Raw genomic sequence first — 19152 nt, forward strand, 5'->3', positions numbered from 1 at the left:
GCCGTCACCACACAATGTATCAGTACCGGGACTTCAAAAATTGTGATATTTTTGTTACCCTCTTTGTCTTAGTAGTCTTTATAATGTCATGTCTAGGTTAGGAACTTTGCTTATTATAGCGACTTACGCATGAATTCTTTTTAGTGGAGCTGCAAGATACTCTACACAGAAGGGATGAGGACGAGAAAGAGAAACAATTGGAAGTTTGGCCGATGGTGAGAGACCACTCGTGTTACTGCATGTCTCCTAAAGAAGAATTAGACCTCCAGCAGCAATACTTTTCCATCGATAATCTTCTCATCGTGAATCATGAATGAATATACAGTTTGTTCCAATCTCGTTTTGGGGCTGTGAAGAAGCTTTTGCGATATTTTAGCATCAGGTTGTTTTGCGATAGGTATCGGTTGTACGTAAATTTACAAGCTGGTATGTAATCCTGATTTACACAGACAGCATGTGTGTAGGTAGGCGGTAAAATTACAGTCTGAGTGGCAAATATACAGGATTAATGTAGATTGGATATACCGGAGGTGACTGTAACATTACAGTCTGGCGTGTAAAGTGAGATTACCGGACGAATGTAAGTTCAATTTACATTGACTAACGGTAATGTTAAATTACCACGAAATGTCTGGCTACCGTGCTTCCAAACATTTCGCGGTAAATCGAGGTTTTTATTTTTTACAGTGTAAACACATGAAGGGCGTAAATTACCAGACGTAAGCGATAAACTGACAGTACGTGTTGAACGCCAAGGCATTAAGACAAAAAGGACGCGTTTCAATTGCTGCAATATTGGGTTGTGCGACAATTGTTGCCTGAACAACGCTTTTTTCGAATGATTATTATCACTATATCTGACAGAAATGTCGCTTCCGCCAATATGTGCAATTGTGCAACCTTGTGCTAGAGGTTTTGGATTGGGGCGGTTTCAAGGCGTCCACGGCGTGGAAAAAGTATAGAAAATATATTTATCGCAGTTTCTCACTACCTGACTAAAATCGTTACATTAAATACTCGATTCGAATTCGAGCGCTCAAACCATTGTGCCTTAGCCTTATTACAAACCGATCGATAAATATTTAAGTACAAGGTCGAATAAAATTACTTGAAAATGCTTTAAAGGCCATAATCCATTGCCATTACAATTACAATCACCAGATATCCGCCTCTGATGAACAATCGTGTTGAAACCTAATAATTACCATACGAAATCAACCATCAACGAAGCGGGTGAATCGATTGCAGGCAAGCCCCGAACTACTACCATCTCCGACTAAGCAAATTTGCGTGGTCACAATATTACAGTTGCATTGTGGGAATAGGCTGGACGACTTAGTACAGGCGCTTATGGAGAAACGTCCAGTTTTAAAATATATTTGATTCGTATTGGGTTTGTAGTATTTTATACGAATGGAGCTTTGAATGAATAATCATCGTAACATTCAGGATTTGTTTCAGCCCAATATCTCGTGTTTATATCTGTGTTATCTGTGTATTTCGACATGTCGAAGACATCTCGTTTTGGTGGTAGTGTTTGTTGCGCCTATGGGTGCAGTAAAAGGCAGAAAAAGATATCCACGGAGTCATATATGAGAAGTAATAGCGATGGTAGTAACGATGAAGAGTCTTTGGTAAAGCGTCGGCATCCAAGAACATTTCACCGGTGAGTGAATGGCAGAATATGCAGGGCAGCAAGACTATCTTTGAAGAATCAGTTTCTATTTTTAATATCTCCTGACCATCACAGTCAATCAATGTCCAGATAAGCCACAGCATTCATGAATAGGCCATGTTAAAGTGTCATTATACCAGAACATTTTGTCACAAGTATGTGGATGTTTGTATGATCAGAGCAGACTATATCAGCAATCCCAGCACCATGTCAGTTCATCAGTATACCAGTAATAGCATGACCAGCCAGATCACTGTTTGTATTCTGTATGGGCAGTTCAGCCAATAACTAGCTTAGTACTAAATCCCTGCTTAAAATTGTCGTGAAGGTTGGAGGTAGGACTAGAACGAAAGGTATAATTGAGGGCCACACGGTTTTGTCCAGCATAGTTGAGTAATAATTCTATATTTCTGGTGCCAGATGCTCACACTAAAGTTCAAATTGCTAATTCCGTGGTCGAGTTCATTATAGCTTTGTGCTTGCGAGACGTTCGATTTGTCTCGTAAGATGTTTTATTTAGGTTTACCTTTGGCTTTAGATTTAAAAGGTTACCTAATAGTTTATCCTACTGGGGTAGAAAGTAACAGATATATTTAAATCAAACAAGATAATTTCACATATGTTCCTGCTACTTTTATCATCGTTCATACCAAAGAATGGTCAATTTGGTGTGCTTCGTATCATAGAATTACTTGTGAACTGATACAATGTTCTCTACAACGCAGCTTTCCTACCAATGATTCCCTGAAAGAAAGATGGATAGAATGTATTAGAAGAAAAGACTGGGAGCCAGCAAGATCGTCGGACATCTGCTCTGATCATTTTTCAGAAAGTGATATTTACCGTGTTGACGGGAGAATTCGTTTAAGGACGAATGCGGTGCCGACAAGATTTCTGAAATTTCCAAAATATATGAGGCCAAAGGTACGGTAGACACTAGACAGTGACTATTATTTATAAAGTTTGAGTTCCAATTACTATACCTTTATTTTAGCCCTAGTTAACATAAAATTCACAAATTTCAGGCTTCGAACAACCGACGAGTGAGACCTTCTGCAGTTCCAGATAAGAAACGGCATTATGAAGCACAAACCGCTGAACCTGAAGTAGGCCTAGTTCTTCACGACCACAGCTACTGTGCGCACACGTCTCCTCGAAAAGTCGTTCAACAGCAACGCCGTAGGGTGGCAGAAATTAAAAAGAGGTTGGTTCCAGCCAGAATGAGAACATACCGTCTTCCAAAAAAAAGTGAAAACTCTGGATGAGGTCATTGCATCTCTTAAGAAGAACAATTTGATAAGCGATTCGTGTGTAGAGGTAATGTCACAAAAATTCAGTGGTCTACCAAGTGAGCTCTTGCAACGTATGAAGCTACAAGCTGGTGGAAGAGGAGTCAAATACTCTAAGGAACTTCAATCATTTGCAATGACGCTTCAGTATTATTCCACTAAGGCATACAATTTTGTGCGTCAGAAATTTCAACTTGCTCTTCCCCATCCAAGTGTGATAAGACGCTGGTATGGAAAACTTCCCGCTGAGACTGGCTTTACTAGTATTGCCTTTTCTGCTATCAGAGGAAAAGTAGAGGCATCAGCAAATCCTGTAATATGCTCCATAATTATGGATGAAATGTCGATCCGCAATCAGGTTTTTTGGGATGGAAAACGATACCTAGGATATGTTCCTGAAATAACAACTTTGTCGGAGTACAAAAGTCAAGCCATATCATATATTGCTGGCTATGTTGCCAAGTCAGTGGGTGAGCGATGTCTTTGCCCAACAGTAAAGGGTCGCTCATGGTGGCTTCGGCAACCAGTGGCAGTTTCCTGCAATTCAAGAACAGGGGTGGCCTAACTAAACCATCTACTGGTGATATTGCAATATGTGAGGATGCTGAAAAATGCTTCCAGCGAATGATTCATGTTACTTCTGGAAAGTTACCTCATTGCAAGGACTTGATCAACGCCTTTGCCACTGCTATTCTGTCGAACATGTCTGGTAAATCACCAGCTTTCCCAGAGCTTGAAGACCATATTTATGACACCTCAGTTGGTGACGATCATATAATCACTCTGACAAAAGACATCGCCAAGACCTATCGCAAGATTAAATTCAAACATCTAGGAGTAGAATACAATCAAAGGACATCAGACAAGAACGTATATGATATGTGCTCTTGTACACAGATGTAACTATCGCTTTATTCCATACTTGCTCGTGGCTGTTTTCTTTTCCATTCAAAGGTTCTCGAATCGACCATCGTTAAGCTGTAAAGTCAACCCTGCGTCGACAGAAAGAATATTTACATACCCAACTCTTACTTCAAACCCACGGAAGACACCGGCTAACCCACTGAATGAGGTGAGGCCACTTTCTTCGTATGCCGTAGAATTTTCATTATTGTAATTCTGTACTAACCGTTTTTGGTATCTTTACAGAAAATAAGAAAACAAAGAAGGGAGCAAGGATGAGCAAGTCTAGCCAACACATACTTCAAACCCGTAGAAGACACCGGCTAACACACTTTCTTTACTATTTTATACGCATTTTGGTATCCTTTTCGCTTCACTCAATGTTGAGGCAACTTTCTTCATATGCCGCAGAATTTTCATTATTGTAATTCTGTACTAACCGTTTTCCGTATCTTTACAGAAGATTATTAATTATGGATATTGATAAATTATCATTTGTGTACGAAGGTGAAAAATATGAAGAAAAAACTGAAGAAAAAACTAAAGAAATAAATGGAGAAAAAAAATGAAGAAAATAGACCGAAACCGGAAGACACAACGGCTAAAAGGTATCCCATGAATATGTCATTATTACTTGCATTTACATTTAATACTATTTTTCAGAACTCGAATCATATGGGACTTACCCCCCAATGTAGATAAAAACGTTGTCGTGACATCAAGGTATGTCGATCAATGTGTCTTCAAGTGAACAATTTCTCACATGTTAGTTCATTTATCTTGAACAGTGCCCCAAAACGACGTCGTCGCCGCCGACGTCGTCGTCGTAGGCCCCGCAGTGGGGTGGCCTTCAATGTGACTGTGCCTGTGCTGCGTAAGAAGAGAAGAAATTCCATTAAATTGGAACTAAGATCAGAATCGGTTCGTTTATTATACCTCGTTCGCAGATATTAATCCCTAACTTATCCCACATTTGACTTTCAGATCACCGTTAATTACGCCGAAGGCGACGTAAAGTCGATCACAATTAATTAATTTATTTCTGTTTTTTTTTATGTTGTTATTTTAATAGAAAAATTCGTTTCTCATAACTGAAGCTGGTTTTTCTGAAAACAACAGTTCAGCATTTTGGTACGAGACAGTACAGCGCGGTATTTCGTGTGACGAGGCAGTACAGCGCGTTATTGCGTGTGACCACAGAAATGGTTGATCTAAAGCCAGGTTCCAGTGCTTCATCTAGTAGGGTAGGCAAGTATCGTGGGCAGAAAAACTGTGTTGAAATGTTCACATGTCCAGTTAGTTTTGAATCTAATCTAATTTCTGGTTTCATGAAAGTGCAAAACGAGCCAAGCTTCATGTACACACGTATATGGGTAGCTATAGGTATAATTATGATCAAATACATGTACGCCGTTTAGATTGTATCTTGTGCCGTATTGATTCGATAAAATTAATATTTATTATGAACTTCCACAGTGCACAGATTGCTGTAACCAACATAGCGTCAATTTCACTGTGAATTGGGCAATTCTAGCCACATCTGAATAACTCTTTCGACGCCGAGCTAAATTTGACGATTGTCTTCAAAACGCCGCGATTTTCACCAAATAACCCCAATTTCAACCGATCGTAACTTCGTCGCTACCTTAGCTACCGAGACGTACCCACGTCCGTATTGTAGCCGCGAACGATATCTATCTAATGATGCGTAACGTGCCTTGATTGATTCTGTCGTGTTGCTAGGACAGGCTTCGGTACGAACTGAAGTTTGGCTGATTTCTGGCGCACTGCTGCCAAGGTATGGATTTTGTTGGTGTTTCTATGGTACTTATAGATTAGCTGTGACGTTGTAAATTTCACAGAATGTTCTTATTATATTATATATTGATAATATATTATCCTTAAATCGTTAATTTCTTTTCAATGGCAATGCGGAGGTTCAGAACCGTCGTGAAATACTGCTGCCGACATGATCTTCGGCCGTCGATGCTTCAAGGTTATCATTGTGACGTCAAATCCGCAATAATGGCTCGAAAATTTGACTTCTGCTAGTACCGGTACTCAAGTTTGTTTTTCAGGCGCAGTAACATACCGACGGAGCCCATTTGTGTACGATTACAAGCAACGATCTGCACAAAAACATCATTATTTGTCTCCGTTGAGTCCTCGTCATCTCCCGATGCAATTTTACGTTTGAAAAACTTGAATAAATACGTATATATTGGTGTGAAGTCTGTGTTGTCGCAGTACATGTACTGACTTGGTGGCTTCAGTAGATCCGTATATTAACTTAACGCGCGATGTGTCGCTAAAGATTGGTGATAATGATGTAAAATGTCTTTAGGTATTGGCATCTGTTGAAAATCATTACCGTCGTGGAAATATATATCAAATAAAGTTACTATTCCGTACAGGTAATCCAGCGAAATTGCCACTTAGTAGCAAGTCTTGAATTTTGAATTCATTACCGCACAATGCCCCGACTGCCATGGACGCAAAACGGCATGTCAGATTTTCGAGACAAAAATACGCTCTCTCGATTTAGCGAACATATGGGGATACGCGGCGTTTTGAAGACAATCTCTAGCGAACATATGGGGATACGCGGCGTCGAAAGAGATAAGGACCCATGCATTTCTTGTTTCTCTCATTCAATGAACTCATTCAGTCACTTCTACAGAAATCACTACCCCATCGCTACACATAGCAGACATATCTTTACTTTCTCTTTTTTGGATTTATTTAAATACGCTGAAACAATAAATACGTAGAATAACCACAATGGCATTCAATTGATTTCAGCAGTGCCTTTTGATATGTCCCATGATGCTGAATTTTCTCCATCAGCCATATTCACAGCCACCACGTAGCTGGCAGTTACAGCATTCACATCAGCTCCATTGCAGTATGAAGATTTTGAATCCAGGATAGGTAATTCTGAGGCACGCTCCGATAATAACTTCAAGCTGGCAATTGTAGATGCTTTTACTTCCTATAGATACATATATCTGAAAGATAACTGAACTGGCATTATACATCTTTTGACAGCTTGGTTATCTCTGTACACGTAAAATATGCTGGATACAGCGAGTAAAGCAATCTACATCAGGAATATAACCACAAAAAAAGTACATACGATGACACATAGACAACCTTATTTAACCACGAACAATCGAAACCACTTATATCTTCGACATGTCAAAATACACAGATAACACAGATATAAACACGAGATATTGGGCTGAAACAAATCCTGAATGTTACGATGATTATTCATTCAAAGCTCCATTCGTATAAAATACTACAAACCCAATACGAATCAAATATATTTTAAAACTGGACGTTTTTCCATAAGCTCCTGTACTAAATCGTCCAGCCTATTCCCCACAATGCAACTGTTTCTAGTGACAACGTAAATATCGCGAGTAGCGCACTCCAGTGTTTATATAGCTCAGTGATTGCAGGACTCTTGAGATCTCTGACGCTAACAAATCTGAATTCACCCGCTGCAAGACAAAACCGGTGTAAATCTGTTCCAGCAACAAATATGCTAACCCGGGGATCTGTTAGCGTGCTCTGTACAATTTTAAATACCCTTTCCAACGATATTTTAATACTGTAAATCGCTGACCCATCTCATTCTTATAGTCTTACATATATTTGGGTCTTTTATACTGCAGAAGTGTTGACTGCTCTGACCTGACAACACAAGGAAAGACATAACGACAAACCACATCCTAATGTATACAACGTGGGCATGTCATCGCAAATGTAAGTTTGGAATTTAGTTTCTACTATTTATATATCCACTCTTCCGTTGTTAGCTTCCAAAACCTACAGGATGCGCTTTGCGTTAAATAGGACCCAGCAAACACAAAACCGTAAAAGGATCATCCGGGATCATCTCGATTAGGTTCTGATTTTCTAAGTGTCGAGGGAATGTCTAAAATACGTAGTAGGATGGTCTTGTGGTTATATTCAATCAGAATAAATTCATACTCGGTGTTGTTCCATCTCATGCATTAGGCTTCGTTATATCCGGTAGTTAACCTAATAATGCAAATTTTCTATCTCTCGCGGGTACGACTAAAATACGTAGAAAGGATGACTTTGTCGGTACATTCAATCACGATGAATTCTATCCGGTTTTGTTCGATCTCATGCGGTAGCTTCGTTCTATCCATTAGAAAACAATGTTCTCCCTTCGTTTTATTGCGTGAGGATGTCACCGGTGTTGTATATTCGTGCTGTTGCTCCAAGGTCGAATAGTTTTGTTTTCCTCTGATATATATGATCTTCATTATATATATATTCGCTCTTTCGGTAATCTCGCATGTTCAACGAGTATGGTTAATAGTTTTATTCAGAGAATAACTAAATAAGTGATATGTTGTACGTTTAGGAAAATGATTATCGATGCGTGACTTCTAGAATATTTCGGCGATTCAAATTTTACGTCATCGCGCCATACAAAGATTTGACGCGCAACAGGTCGCACCCAGGCATAGTTCGCTCTTTCTGTATGGTAAATGCCGTAAATATATAGGAATTGTGACTGACTGAGGTAGCGGGTTAAAGGTATATATGCAGTAGCATATAGCTTATGGGGTATTTCGAATTGCCTGTAGTATATGACGCCTAGAGCTGTTTGACTTTCTGCAAAACAGGTGTAGACAACTATAGAAAAGTTTCAGCTTTTCCAGGTTAGAATTAGAGCTAAACCGTTTTTCCGAATTAGATTACAATTATATTGCTGGCATTTCGCTCTAATTTAGTGAAATTAGACCACTATAATTCGCTTCAAACATCTGAATTACCGGTACCTATACCTACGGTATATCATAATATTTATGCTTGAATTTTCTAGGTATATAAGTCATATAGATACATTCCTGTAGAACACTGATTCATGATTTTATAAAAGTTGGTGCAAGAATGGACATTTTCAACTTGATGTTGATTAATGGAGCAAAATTTGATATTTGAGTGCAATCATACCTCGAATCCAGTGACAAGATTATTAATCGTTGAAACCAAACGCAGCTTGATTATGTTGGCCCAGAGAATTTAGCTAGCCAGACTATATTGATGGAATATGGTCACAGTAAGATAATATTTTGGGCTATTTTACATGAACTTTCCAACATTTGATTTGATATGTCCACTAAAACAGTTGTTATTCTGCTTTCGAATAAGACCTTAATTGCTGGTTTCAATGGTAACTGTGTTTGTCAAAGGCTGCAAAGGTAATTTCTTTTCCATGTTAGGTGTTTATTTGTTTGTTTGTGGTGTTCATGGTGGTGGTTCGACTACACTGGTCATTTTACACCAGGCCGGATCTTATTATTATTATTCCGTATCTGCCCGATTACCAGTGAACTCGGCACTTAGTGAATTCGGCCGCACAAACTCGGCACTTGGTGAATTCGGCCGTGGTAGATCTCGTAGCCGGTCACCATGATTGGTTACTGGAATGTTTGCCGGTGAACTTGGCACTTTGAGTGGTTGTCAATGTTGTACGGGGGTCAGGGCATGCGTAGATCACACAGTCACGGCGTGATTAGATCACAGATTGCGTAATTGCGGGAAATAACGCGACGCTCTTTACTTGGTGAACTCGGCCCTTGGAGGAATTGGCACTAGAACACCTTCGCATTAGAAATGCATTTAGTATGAATGAACAGTATCAAAAAGGAAATTTAAACGTGTCGTGGCTCGTGGTAAATCTCGTAATCTTGGGATCCTTCAACCGTGTCATCGAGACACCCTAATCCCAGAGTGGAATCGTCTCTCCAAAGGCAAAAAATAATTTATTTTGACGTGATCATGCGAAACATTTGTTGATGAGGAACACTGGCTTGTCGTGATCGCTAAACGAAGAAGCGCCGCTTGATGTTCCACAGTTTTGATCTCACATACAACGCCAAGATCCATCTTCTCAAAACTTACACGACACAGGCCCGTGACTCACGCCATCGATTCCAAGCAGACCGCGCGTGGTCGGTATATGAGCGCTGTGTTATTTCCCGTGGCTACGCAATCCGTGATCTAATCACGCCGTGACTGCGCGATCTACGGATGCCCTGACCTCCTTACAAGATAGACGAATCACTTGATAATACTATTATTAGTTTGATAATTCATATTAATAGCTGTAAATACACTTCATTTCAAAATTTCCCGAGGGCCGAATTCACCAAGTGCCGAGTTTGTGCGGCCGAGTTCACCAAGTGCCAGGTGCATCGGCAACCATCTGCCCACTTACAGCACGGCCCACTCCTAGGCTTTTTAAGACATGGCTATGCGAATCAGATGGCGAGGAGGAGCCTAGATAAACGGCCAACACTTCGGTAGGAATTATGGAGTCGACGTGTCACGCTCGAACCCGCAATTCATTGGTGTTTAGCTATAATGGAACGTAACACTACGTTTCCTCGCCATACCTTGTAAAATGAGACCGTAGCATTTGGCATTTCGTGTGGCAATTGACTTTTGTGTGGAAAATTGTGTTCGTTTTAGAACTTATCCGAAACTTTTATTCCGCCATAGATTGTATATGATAAAACGATATCGGAATTGATCCTAGAAGAATTCCAAAGCAACTCACCACAAATGAGGATTTAAAGAAGTTTGATGGAAAATTGAATGAAAGCAAAAGCCTTTGCAAGAGATGTGGTATGTTGAATCTGTTTTGGTATTTTTAAATAGGCCTACTTTGTTGTGCCGATAGCAGACGGTATATATAAACGTAAGATGTGGAAGCTATCAAGGTGTTTTTAGAAATTCAGTCAGTCAAAGTGGACGATCGTATTGCTTGGATTATATTTAGGCTTATTTTAGCATCTTTGAGATGCAACTCTAAACGTGGACGGTCATGAACAGTAGGGCTCTTCAAAAATGACTTTTTTTCTCAAATCGGACTGGCTACTTGATAAAATTGTTAGGTTACCTAATTTAAGCCTACAAACAAAATATGGTTCAAATCCAGCCAGTATCCGCTTTGCTACAAGAGAAGAAAGTACCTATTTATTATATAAAAATGAATAATAAAAAATTTGAAGATTTTCTGTTAACCCCATGAAAGTGTTAGGCTGTCTATAGAAACGATGCTCACCAAATTTGGTTCAATTCCAACCAGTGGAAGCGGAGTTATTGCTGTCGAAAAATTTGGATTTTAATAAAATAGTACTTACGGTGAGCACAACTTTAATAAGTAAACAAAGAATCGGTCACCGTAAATACTATTTTATTCAAATCCAAATTTTTCGACGGCAATATCTCCGCTTCCACTGGTTGGAATTGAACCAAATTTGGTGAGCATCGTTTCTATAGACAGCCTGACACTTTCATGGGGTGAACAGAAAATTTTCAAATTTTTATTACCTATTTATTTTTATATAATAAATATAAACTTTCTTCTCCTGTAGCAAAGCGGTTACTGGCTGGAATTGAACCAAATTTTGTGTTTAGGCTTAAATTAGGTAACCTAACAATTTTATCAAGTAGCCAGAACGATTTGAGAAAAAAGTCATATTTTAAGAGCCCTAATGTCCATGTCAGAGAAACGTTTTAGGGTAGGCCTACTCATATGTCTCGCAGCGTTCTCTACATAATTGTCAATTGCGATACAAACTGTTTGCTTGTATTGGTAAAGCCATCCAACTTCGAATTGTAAAATGTTGGGAGTCTTGATATCAAATTTTTGAAAGGTGCACTTTGAGAAGATTTCGGAATCTGTCAAATTATACAAAAATTTAGCAAATTCTTTGACATATTTCATCTATTTGGGACTCGATCAACGTAAAAGAATTGGTAATCATTTTATACAATATATTGTATTTGTAGTTGAAGTATAGGGCCTAGTAATAATTCTTATGGTTACCGCACTTGTAACGATTCACGGCCATAACTGGAATAATTAGAGTGGTAACGATTCACGGCCATAACTGGAATAATTAGAATGATGTAACTTTCAAATTGTCATGCATTTTGCAACAACATTGTTCTCAATTTTCAAGGTGCTGACCATTCGAGGAAGAATCACCCACCGGGAATTCACGATCCGTAAACGCGGCCGACTGTTTCTCTCCTCAAGCGGAAGCGACAGAAAAGAGGAACGAAGAGAAAAAAGGAGCAGAAATAGCAAGAGTGTGACAAGTCGCGTCCGTTCGCTTTAATGCGTATTTCCATCCGCGAAGTAGTAGGTGGGAAAACTAATGGGCGTTTGGTTAGCGCTTATATAAGGTTGACTCCAGCGCTGTATTTGCTAAATGTTGCTATGAAATAGGGGTGGTGTCATTTGGTATCAATATTGACTATTGAAAGACCATTTGTTAGTGGTCATGGATTTGTTCGGCCAGTATGCAGTAATTTCTGATGGTCACTTCCCGGGCTTCTGTTCTCTAACCCCTCATGATTGTTATTCTGCTTCTAGTAAGACTGTCGATTCTAATGTTTTATCGTATCATTTGTCGGAGGTTTCGCTCGCTTTATTTACAACGTTTTGCTCTCTGCTAGGTCAATTACTGGCTGAGTATCACTACAGCCTAAGAAACTGCACTAATTCTCATTTTAATGTCTTGCTGGTTATCTAGCTGTCAATTCTAATAATTTATTAATGTCTATACCAGTGCCGCCACTCAAATGTTTTGTTCTCTGTACACAATATTATTAGGTCTTCAGCTTTCCATGCAGAGTATCATTCCACTTTCTAGACTTGAGTATATATCTCTCCAACTAGCTGCCAAATAACTGATTCATTTGGATTGTTGAATTGATCATTTTGGACAGAATGTGAAGAAATTTTAGTCAAGAATTCTTTTTGTGTTAGTGGCTGTTTTCAAAGAGTGCTGAAGTAGTCATCGTTGATCTTGATAATCAAGTAGAAGTGACGATTGAAGTCAGTTCTCTAGTCATATAATATTAAAAAATATAATAATAAAACTTGAAAACATGAGTGGAAATAGTTCAGAATCGAATCCATTTTAGTAAGTATGGGCGAAAAAAATGTAGGAGTCATTCGTTAGTCGCTACCTCTGCCATTTTCGCAGTACGAATGTCTTAGCTATTAATCATCATTTTCATTTTATTTCTGCAGGGTGTTGAAAAGAAAAGGCCGCATGCTGGTTATTTAACTGGCTCATCAGAAGATGAAACCTGATGATAAGGACTGTTTTCACTTTCTTTCTAAAGACATTCGTTCGTTTGTTCGTTTTATTTTTTACAACAGCATTATTGCCAATTCGTTTGAAATTAAATTATCACAAATGTGATTAATATGTAGTAAATAATGTGGTGTGTGTACGCAGCCGTGATCAGGGTTAAGCCCATAGTGGTAGAAAACAGGTTATTATATCAGGATCTTCTTCTTCTAACGTAGGATCTACATTCTACTCACCATGTTTAAAGGCTGTAGCATCTGCATAATATTTACATTATTGAAGGACATGGAAAAGACGTTGAATTGAGTCGACACAAAATCCCCCTTTCTACGACCTGCCAAGATCTAATATCTACTATATCGGCTCGGCTTTTCTACATCTTTGGTCTGTACTGTGTTTGCTGGGGAGTATTGCGACAATCAAGATCAATAAACAATGTAAGCTTACACTCAATTCCCACGCGCATTGACATATACGAAGCCCCCTTATGTTCTTCAGGTGTATGTCTTGATTTCAATTAGTCGTTATCGCGCTTTTGCCCGATTGGGAGACGGATTGCAACAAATGAAATTCGTTCTTATCGCAAAGTGCGAACAATAGAAAACTGATTTTGATAACGTCATATATGTTTGGCATTAGTGGTAAAACTAAAGTCTCCAATACTTCCGAAGGAAATGCAAATGTGTATTCGTACCCATCAGTCTATTGTCAGGAAGAGAATCATTTCCGTCTTATCAGGCATTGCTAATATTCTGCAATCGCGCGAATATATGACTATAGTCCAAGCAAATAGCAGTGACAGAAGCCAACTATCTTTTTAATATCATCTAAAAAGCGTGATTTGTCATGCCACTGATTTAGTGAAATATCAGAAATCAATAACCATAGTTTATGATGTCTCTAGTTGAGTTTTGAATTTGCTTTCTCGCTTTGACTGTGTGGCAGCGAATGATGTCGAGTTGAAATACAACTGATTTTGGTCATAGGCGGTAAAATTATTAGAAAAGGCATATCCTATATATGTCAGTAGTTATATAGATCGCTCGTGACGCGCCATGGGGTTCTTATGGGTGCACCCGACCGGTGCCGCGAAAACTCGTCCTGAACCGGTGACCCTTTCAGACCCCCCTTCCACCCGACCGGTGCCTGGGTTGGTATAGGCATCTCTCGACCGGTAACCCTTTTCGGTATAGGGATCTCTCGACCGGTGCCTCGAAACTCGTCTTGAACCGGTGACCCTTTTCGGTATAGGGATCACTCAACCGGTGCCGCGAAACTCGTCTTGAACCGGTAACCCTTTTCGGTATAGGGATCTCTCGACCGGTGCCTCGAAACTCGTCTTGAACCGGTGACCCTTTTCGGTATAGGGATCACTCAACCGGTGCCGCGAAACTCGTCTTGAACCGGTGACCATTTTCGGTATAGGGATCACTCAACCGGTGCCTCGAAACTCGTCTTGAACCGGTGACTATTTTCGGTATAGGGATCGCTCAACCGGTGTCGTAGTGGTAATTCGTACGTTCGGGTATATGCCAGAGATGAGCATGGATTAGGATTAGGTTTTGAAAAAACAGGATTTGTGAAATTTTGTCGGATTTGGATTGGATTTGGATTAGACATTTTTTTCAGAACGGATTAGGATTTGGATTGGATTGAACTATTTTCTGGGAGATTGAAATGTCGTGTGGCGAATGGCGACAAACTTTATTCTGATCAGTTATTAATGTACTTATGGTTACTAAGTTATCTTGAATCAAGTGAATCGTTGGTTGTGAAAGAAAATTTTCGAATCCCTCCATTGCATAAATTAATATTTTTTCTGAATTTCCAGTTGGAATCGGATTAGGATTGGACATGGACTTGAATATGAAAAAGTTATGGATTAGGATTTGGATTTGGATTTGAAGGTTCGGATTTGGATTGGATTAGGACATAGAAATTTCAAATCCGCTCATCTCTGGTATATGCATCTCTCGCACGGTGTTGAATATGTATCAAGTTAATAGTCACGTGATTGGTTCTTAGTTAATGTGTATATCCCAAATTATTATATATGACCGATACGAGTTAATCCCAACGTTTACGGTGAATGCGACTTCAATATATCGTTATTCTTATGACCGCGGCGGTGATTCGTACTTTTGGGTATAGACTGCGGGTGGCATGTCGTAATTTCAACAAAAAAGGCGTGAAAATAGTTTGCAAAATCTAGGAATCACTAGCAAGGTAATATTTGGTAATTAGTTTACCAGAGAGCCGGCGTAGACGGCGATTCCAATACCAACAATAACCGCGTTCACAAACTAACACTTCAAATACGTGTGAAATAGTTTGCAAAACCCCGCGAGCGCTGACAAGATAATGTCTCGGACATAACCATCTTTCGCGGCTTCGTGTTACAGGCATATCGATCGCTCACGCGGTGAAATTTTCGTAAGCAGTTTGTCACAGAACTTGATTTCACTCGTAAAGATTTAATAAGTAACGAATAACGGACCGCCAGTGTCGGTAACTTGAATAGCGACAAATTGTCACTTATTTCTACTCTAACCCTAATCCTTTGTAAAGTGTACGCTTATTCAAAAAGGTGCGAAATAATTCTAAAATCCTACGATCGCTCACAAGATAACACCTATAAGACATAACCATCTCTCGTGAATTGTGGTTACATACATCGCAATCGCTACAATGTAATATGTTGGTAGTTTGGTGCAGAACTGGATTTCACGAGTCTGATATAATAAGAATATTACCTATTAAGTAATAAGCACCGAATAACAGAACCGTCGCAGACGGTGACTTGAATATCCAAGATTTGATACTTTTCGCGATCGCTATATGTTTCACGTTGACTTTGGTTGCGTGATGCGAATCATGAGAATATTCAATCAATGTGTCAATTTGTCAACTTGAAATGAAACTCACTACACAAACCAAGTTGATTCGTATTTGAATGTGTTGATCCGGTACAACTCTAATCCTTTGAGAAATCCATTTACCGCGAACAGTTGATTCGAACGTAACTTGAATATTGCTGACTCCAACTTCAGTCGCATCGAATTATTCACACATTCCACGCTGCTGTTTCACACCTATAGAATCAATACCAACTAACTAAACAAGAATCAAGAATCACAAGTATGCACATACAATAATTGTATTTATTACTGAGAAATCAAACGCTTAAAGGTCAACTGCATCTTCATGACAACTTTGCGGAATCATGTTCAGAATTTTTTTTCATAACGAAATTACAGACTTTCCGTGTTTCAACTCAATCGGAAATTGCCGTAATTTTGACTGAAAGTTCCAATATTGGCATGTTTACAGAAAAAGCAGAATCTGCATTGTGACGTCAAGTGAGTGACACATATTATCAACACCGGTCACAGCGGCTATTTGTGTTCTCGCAGTTTTTATTCTGGTCAGTTATAGCCGAGGATTCCATTGTAACGGATTTGCCAAGTGATATTGAAACTGAGTCCGAGTACTCGGATGTCGAATGTAAGTATCATTTTTGCACGTACTTACAAAATTACCGTTTAAATGCCGGATTGGTTCAGGTGTTGATGCGATCGATCCCACGTCAGTGGAACCCCTTGCAGCTTCATATGATGGGTCATGATCAGCCTAGCTTACTCAGCGCAAGCCTCTCGTCGAGACTACATTAAATACAGTTGTATATATAGTCTGTAGTGTAATAGCTCGTTTCAGTCATGTATCTTGATAAGTTTGTGCTGTAAGGAGGTTCCGAGAGTTACTGACAGAGCTAAAGTGTATCACAGAATTGCCAGGATTCAATTCAGTGTGTCTGGACGTTGACGTATTGGAGATGTCCTACTATGGATATCAACAGGAATATGGCCACAGAATAATAACATCGAGTTCGATGCATGAATGGGATGAGTCTCTGATTCGGTTGCCAAATACTTATCTCGAACTAATACACTTATTTTCACTTTTCAGGAAGTTGAAACATACTGCCTACAGAAATTGTGTTCGCTGGGTACGGGAATTCTGTGGCAAAAACCAGCGGAAAATCCTGCCTGCATGCGTTGTTACTGCTGTCTGAACAAAATTTACGTCAAATTCTTACAAAGGATTCCAGTTCAGTAACGCCACATTGTGAATGTACAGTTTTATTCCAAATAATAAACGCCTACAACTAATCGACCAAAATAACTACTGTGTCAGGCAGAAAAGCATATCGGGTTTTATGTCAGGCAATAGCTTCCTCTCTGCTAATTTTGATTATGCTGTTTTAGTCAGAGGAGGTGGAACGGTCTCATCACAATCACTCAACTCAACAGTTTCTGGTCCAGTTCTGATGAGTGCTTGAACTTCTTCGACAAGCTCATTGCAGTAATCCAGAACATGGATAACAATATGACGAAATCTTATGATGCAGTCATATCAACGGCAGTTACCAAATGTTGAATTTATCTTGTGGACCGTACATTCCCATTTTTGTACTTCGGGTATTTGACACAGTACCGCGGTGCTCCTTTCGACATTTTCCGAGTTTTCGAGCAATTTTCATTGAAATGCAGAATTGCCAACTGCATCCTACAAAAAATGCATAATTGATGAGGCTAGTAATTATGCCAAAATCTGATATAGGTTGTTTTGAATAGCCGAGACACTGCAAGGTACCTACCTGGCTTTTTGACTGTTATGGTTGTAGTGATATAACTTTGGGCAGAAATGATTGAGGAGGGCATTGAATGGTTCACTTCCAGCAGTGTTTCCATTCGGCGATAGATGGCGTATGTCATTTTCCATTCACATGGAGTAGAGAACATCGAAAATCCTTTCATATGCCAATGAATCTGAAAATGGATTGTCATAATGGTAAACAACAGAATCAAAGATGTTATTCATTCAACTTAAATTTAGGCCTAGATATGTATCATGTATATATGCTGAATGGAGCAGTTTGTTTCTTTTTGATACAGTCAAGTAGGCAATTTCATCTTTATAGGATGTAACGGCATCTACACCACCCGTAAATCACCTTACCTTGATGAAACAATAACCTTGGTTCCAGCAGTTCTGTATGTTCACACGAAGTAAACTGCTGGTTGCTGATGAACATTTATGATGAGCAACTGCTCGCCAGATTTCCAATGACAAATCTGGGTCTCCATCACCACGGCGTGCGCAAAAATAAACTTGACTCGTAATAGCTTTGATCCAGTGCCGAATTATTCTGCAGTCAGCTCGATTTGATAGTGCCAACAGCTTCTTGCGGAAACCTGGTGGATTGTATGATGCGTGAATGGAAAAGAGTGACTGTTTAGAATAGATAGCCAGTCTCACCTTTTGCAAGATGCCACGTGTCAAATGTATGTTTTATTTCTGGATGTGTTTCTCTGATATGCTTTGGAATCTGTGGGTGCCGGTCAGTTACAATTTCCACAACTTTCAGCTGTTCTTCTTGTAGAACAGCCATGCACCAAACCAGACTCTTGCACGTCCGACTCTGATTGACACATTGGACAATGTTGAAAAATGCCCATCAGCTTATTTCTGCCCACACACAATCACAAACTGGGTCTTGCTATTCTCCAGACATTCCTCTGAATCTGAATGCCTGCAAATCAATATATTGGTGAAGACTTGGTATAAATATGATTACACTGTTCAAGTACTCACTCTGACTCGCCATCTAACTCTGTTGGGTGAAAGCTATCTTCTCTTGACAGGGATTGGATATCAGTCATATCACTTTCACACAGTCTTCATAATCCTCTCCAGCAATAGGGTTTGGACAGCGATGAAAAGACACTTTGGGTACCGAATATCGCGTATTCGAGCAACCATACGCGACACAAGATATACCTCCGTGCCTCATCTTCTTCATACCTTCCATATTCACAATCAAATCCAGTATCAAAATCAATCCCAACACGAATAGCTATCTGTTTACCTTACCAGGACTTTTGCTGTGTAACTCACATGACGTCATTTCATAGCTGAATGATTTCATATCCGTTTTTCAGCTTTTCGATTTATAATTTAAATTACTTGAAAACTATAAGGTATTTTAAATTTTCATTATTTTATTCATATTCCTAACCACATAATGTACGAAATAAGGTAAAGTCATTTTGAAGATGCAGTT

At 39.3% G+C, this 19152-nt stretch overlaps 2 protein-coding genes and 2 long non-coding RNA genes across 7 annotated transcripts in view; 2 read left to right on the plus strand and 2 right to left on the minus strand.

Moving 5' to 3' along the window:
* Positions 1-19152, minus strand: part of LOC145444692 (uncharacterized) — a 330781-nt gene that overhangs the window by 208115 nt on the left and 103514 nt on the right. The gene's annotated exons all lie outside the window — the stretch shown is intronic.
* On the plus strand, positions 1317-5098 carry LOC145444679 (THAP domain-containing protein 1-like). Of its 2 annotated transcripts, none has more exons than XM_080322696.1 (6): positions 1317-1666; positions 2401-2599; positions 2701-4036; positions 4114-4475; positions 4531-4788; positions 4852-5098. In XM_080322696.1, exons 1-3 carry the CDS (start codon positions 1506-1508, stop codon positions 2938-2940), a joined length of 600 nt encoding a protein of 199 aa, XP_080178822.1. In that variant the 5' UTR covers positions 1317-1505; the 3' UTR covers positions 2941-4036; positions 4114-4475; positions 4531-4788; positions 4852-5098. The 2 variants fall into 2 exon arrangements, with proteins under 2 accessions (XP_080178822.1, XP_080178823.1); XM_080322697.1 differs by having other exon boundaries at positions 4122-4475.
* The window catches only part of LOC145444720 (uncharacterized), a 55209-nt gene continuing 46160 nt past the window's right edge, over positions 10104-19152 (plus strand). The window contains exons 1-3 of one of the 3 annotated variants that reach the window (XR_013916771.1): positions 10119-10542; positions 11886-12071; positions 12965-13157. This is a non-coding gene — a long non-coding RNA (uncharacterized LOC145444720). Of the gene's footprint in view, positions 10543-11885; positions 12072-12964; positions 13158-19152 lie in introns of those variants that run through there. The other 2 variants (XR_013916770.1, XR_013916772.1) reach the window with 2 other exon arrangements.
* Positions 17240-19093, minus strand: LOC145444956 (uncharacterized). The gene is made up of 5 exons (XM_080323035.1): positions 18684-19093; positions 18348-18621; positions 18048-18283; positions 17686-17857; positions 17240-17594 (listed from the first exon to the last, which is right to left on the minus strand). Exons 2-5 carry the CDS (start codon positions 18478-18480, stop codon positions 17452-17454), a joined length of 684 nt encoding a protein of 227 aa, XP_080179161.1. The 5' UTR covers positions 18481-18621; positions 18684-19093; the 3' UTR covers positions 17240-17451.

The sequence above is a fragment of the Botryllus schlosseri genome, chromosome 8 (assembly GCF_051294905.1).
Source record: "Botryllus schlosseri isolate E-star chromosome 8, Bs_hap1, whole genome shotgun sequence".
Taxonomy (NCBI): Eukaryota; Metazoa; Chordata; class Ascidiacea; order Stolidobranchia; family Styelidae; genus Botryllus; species Botryllus schlosseri.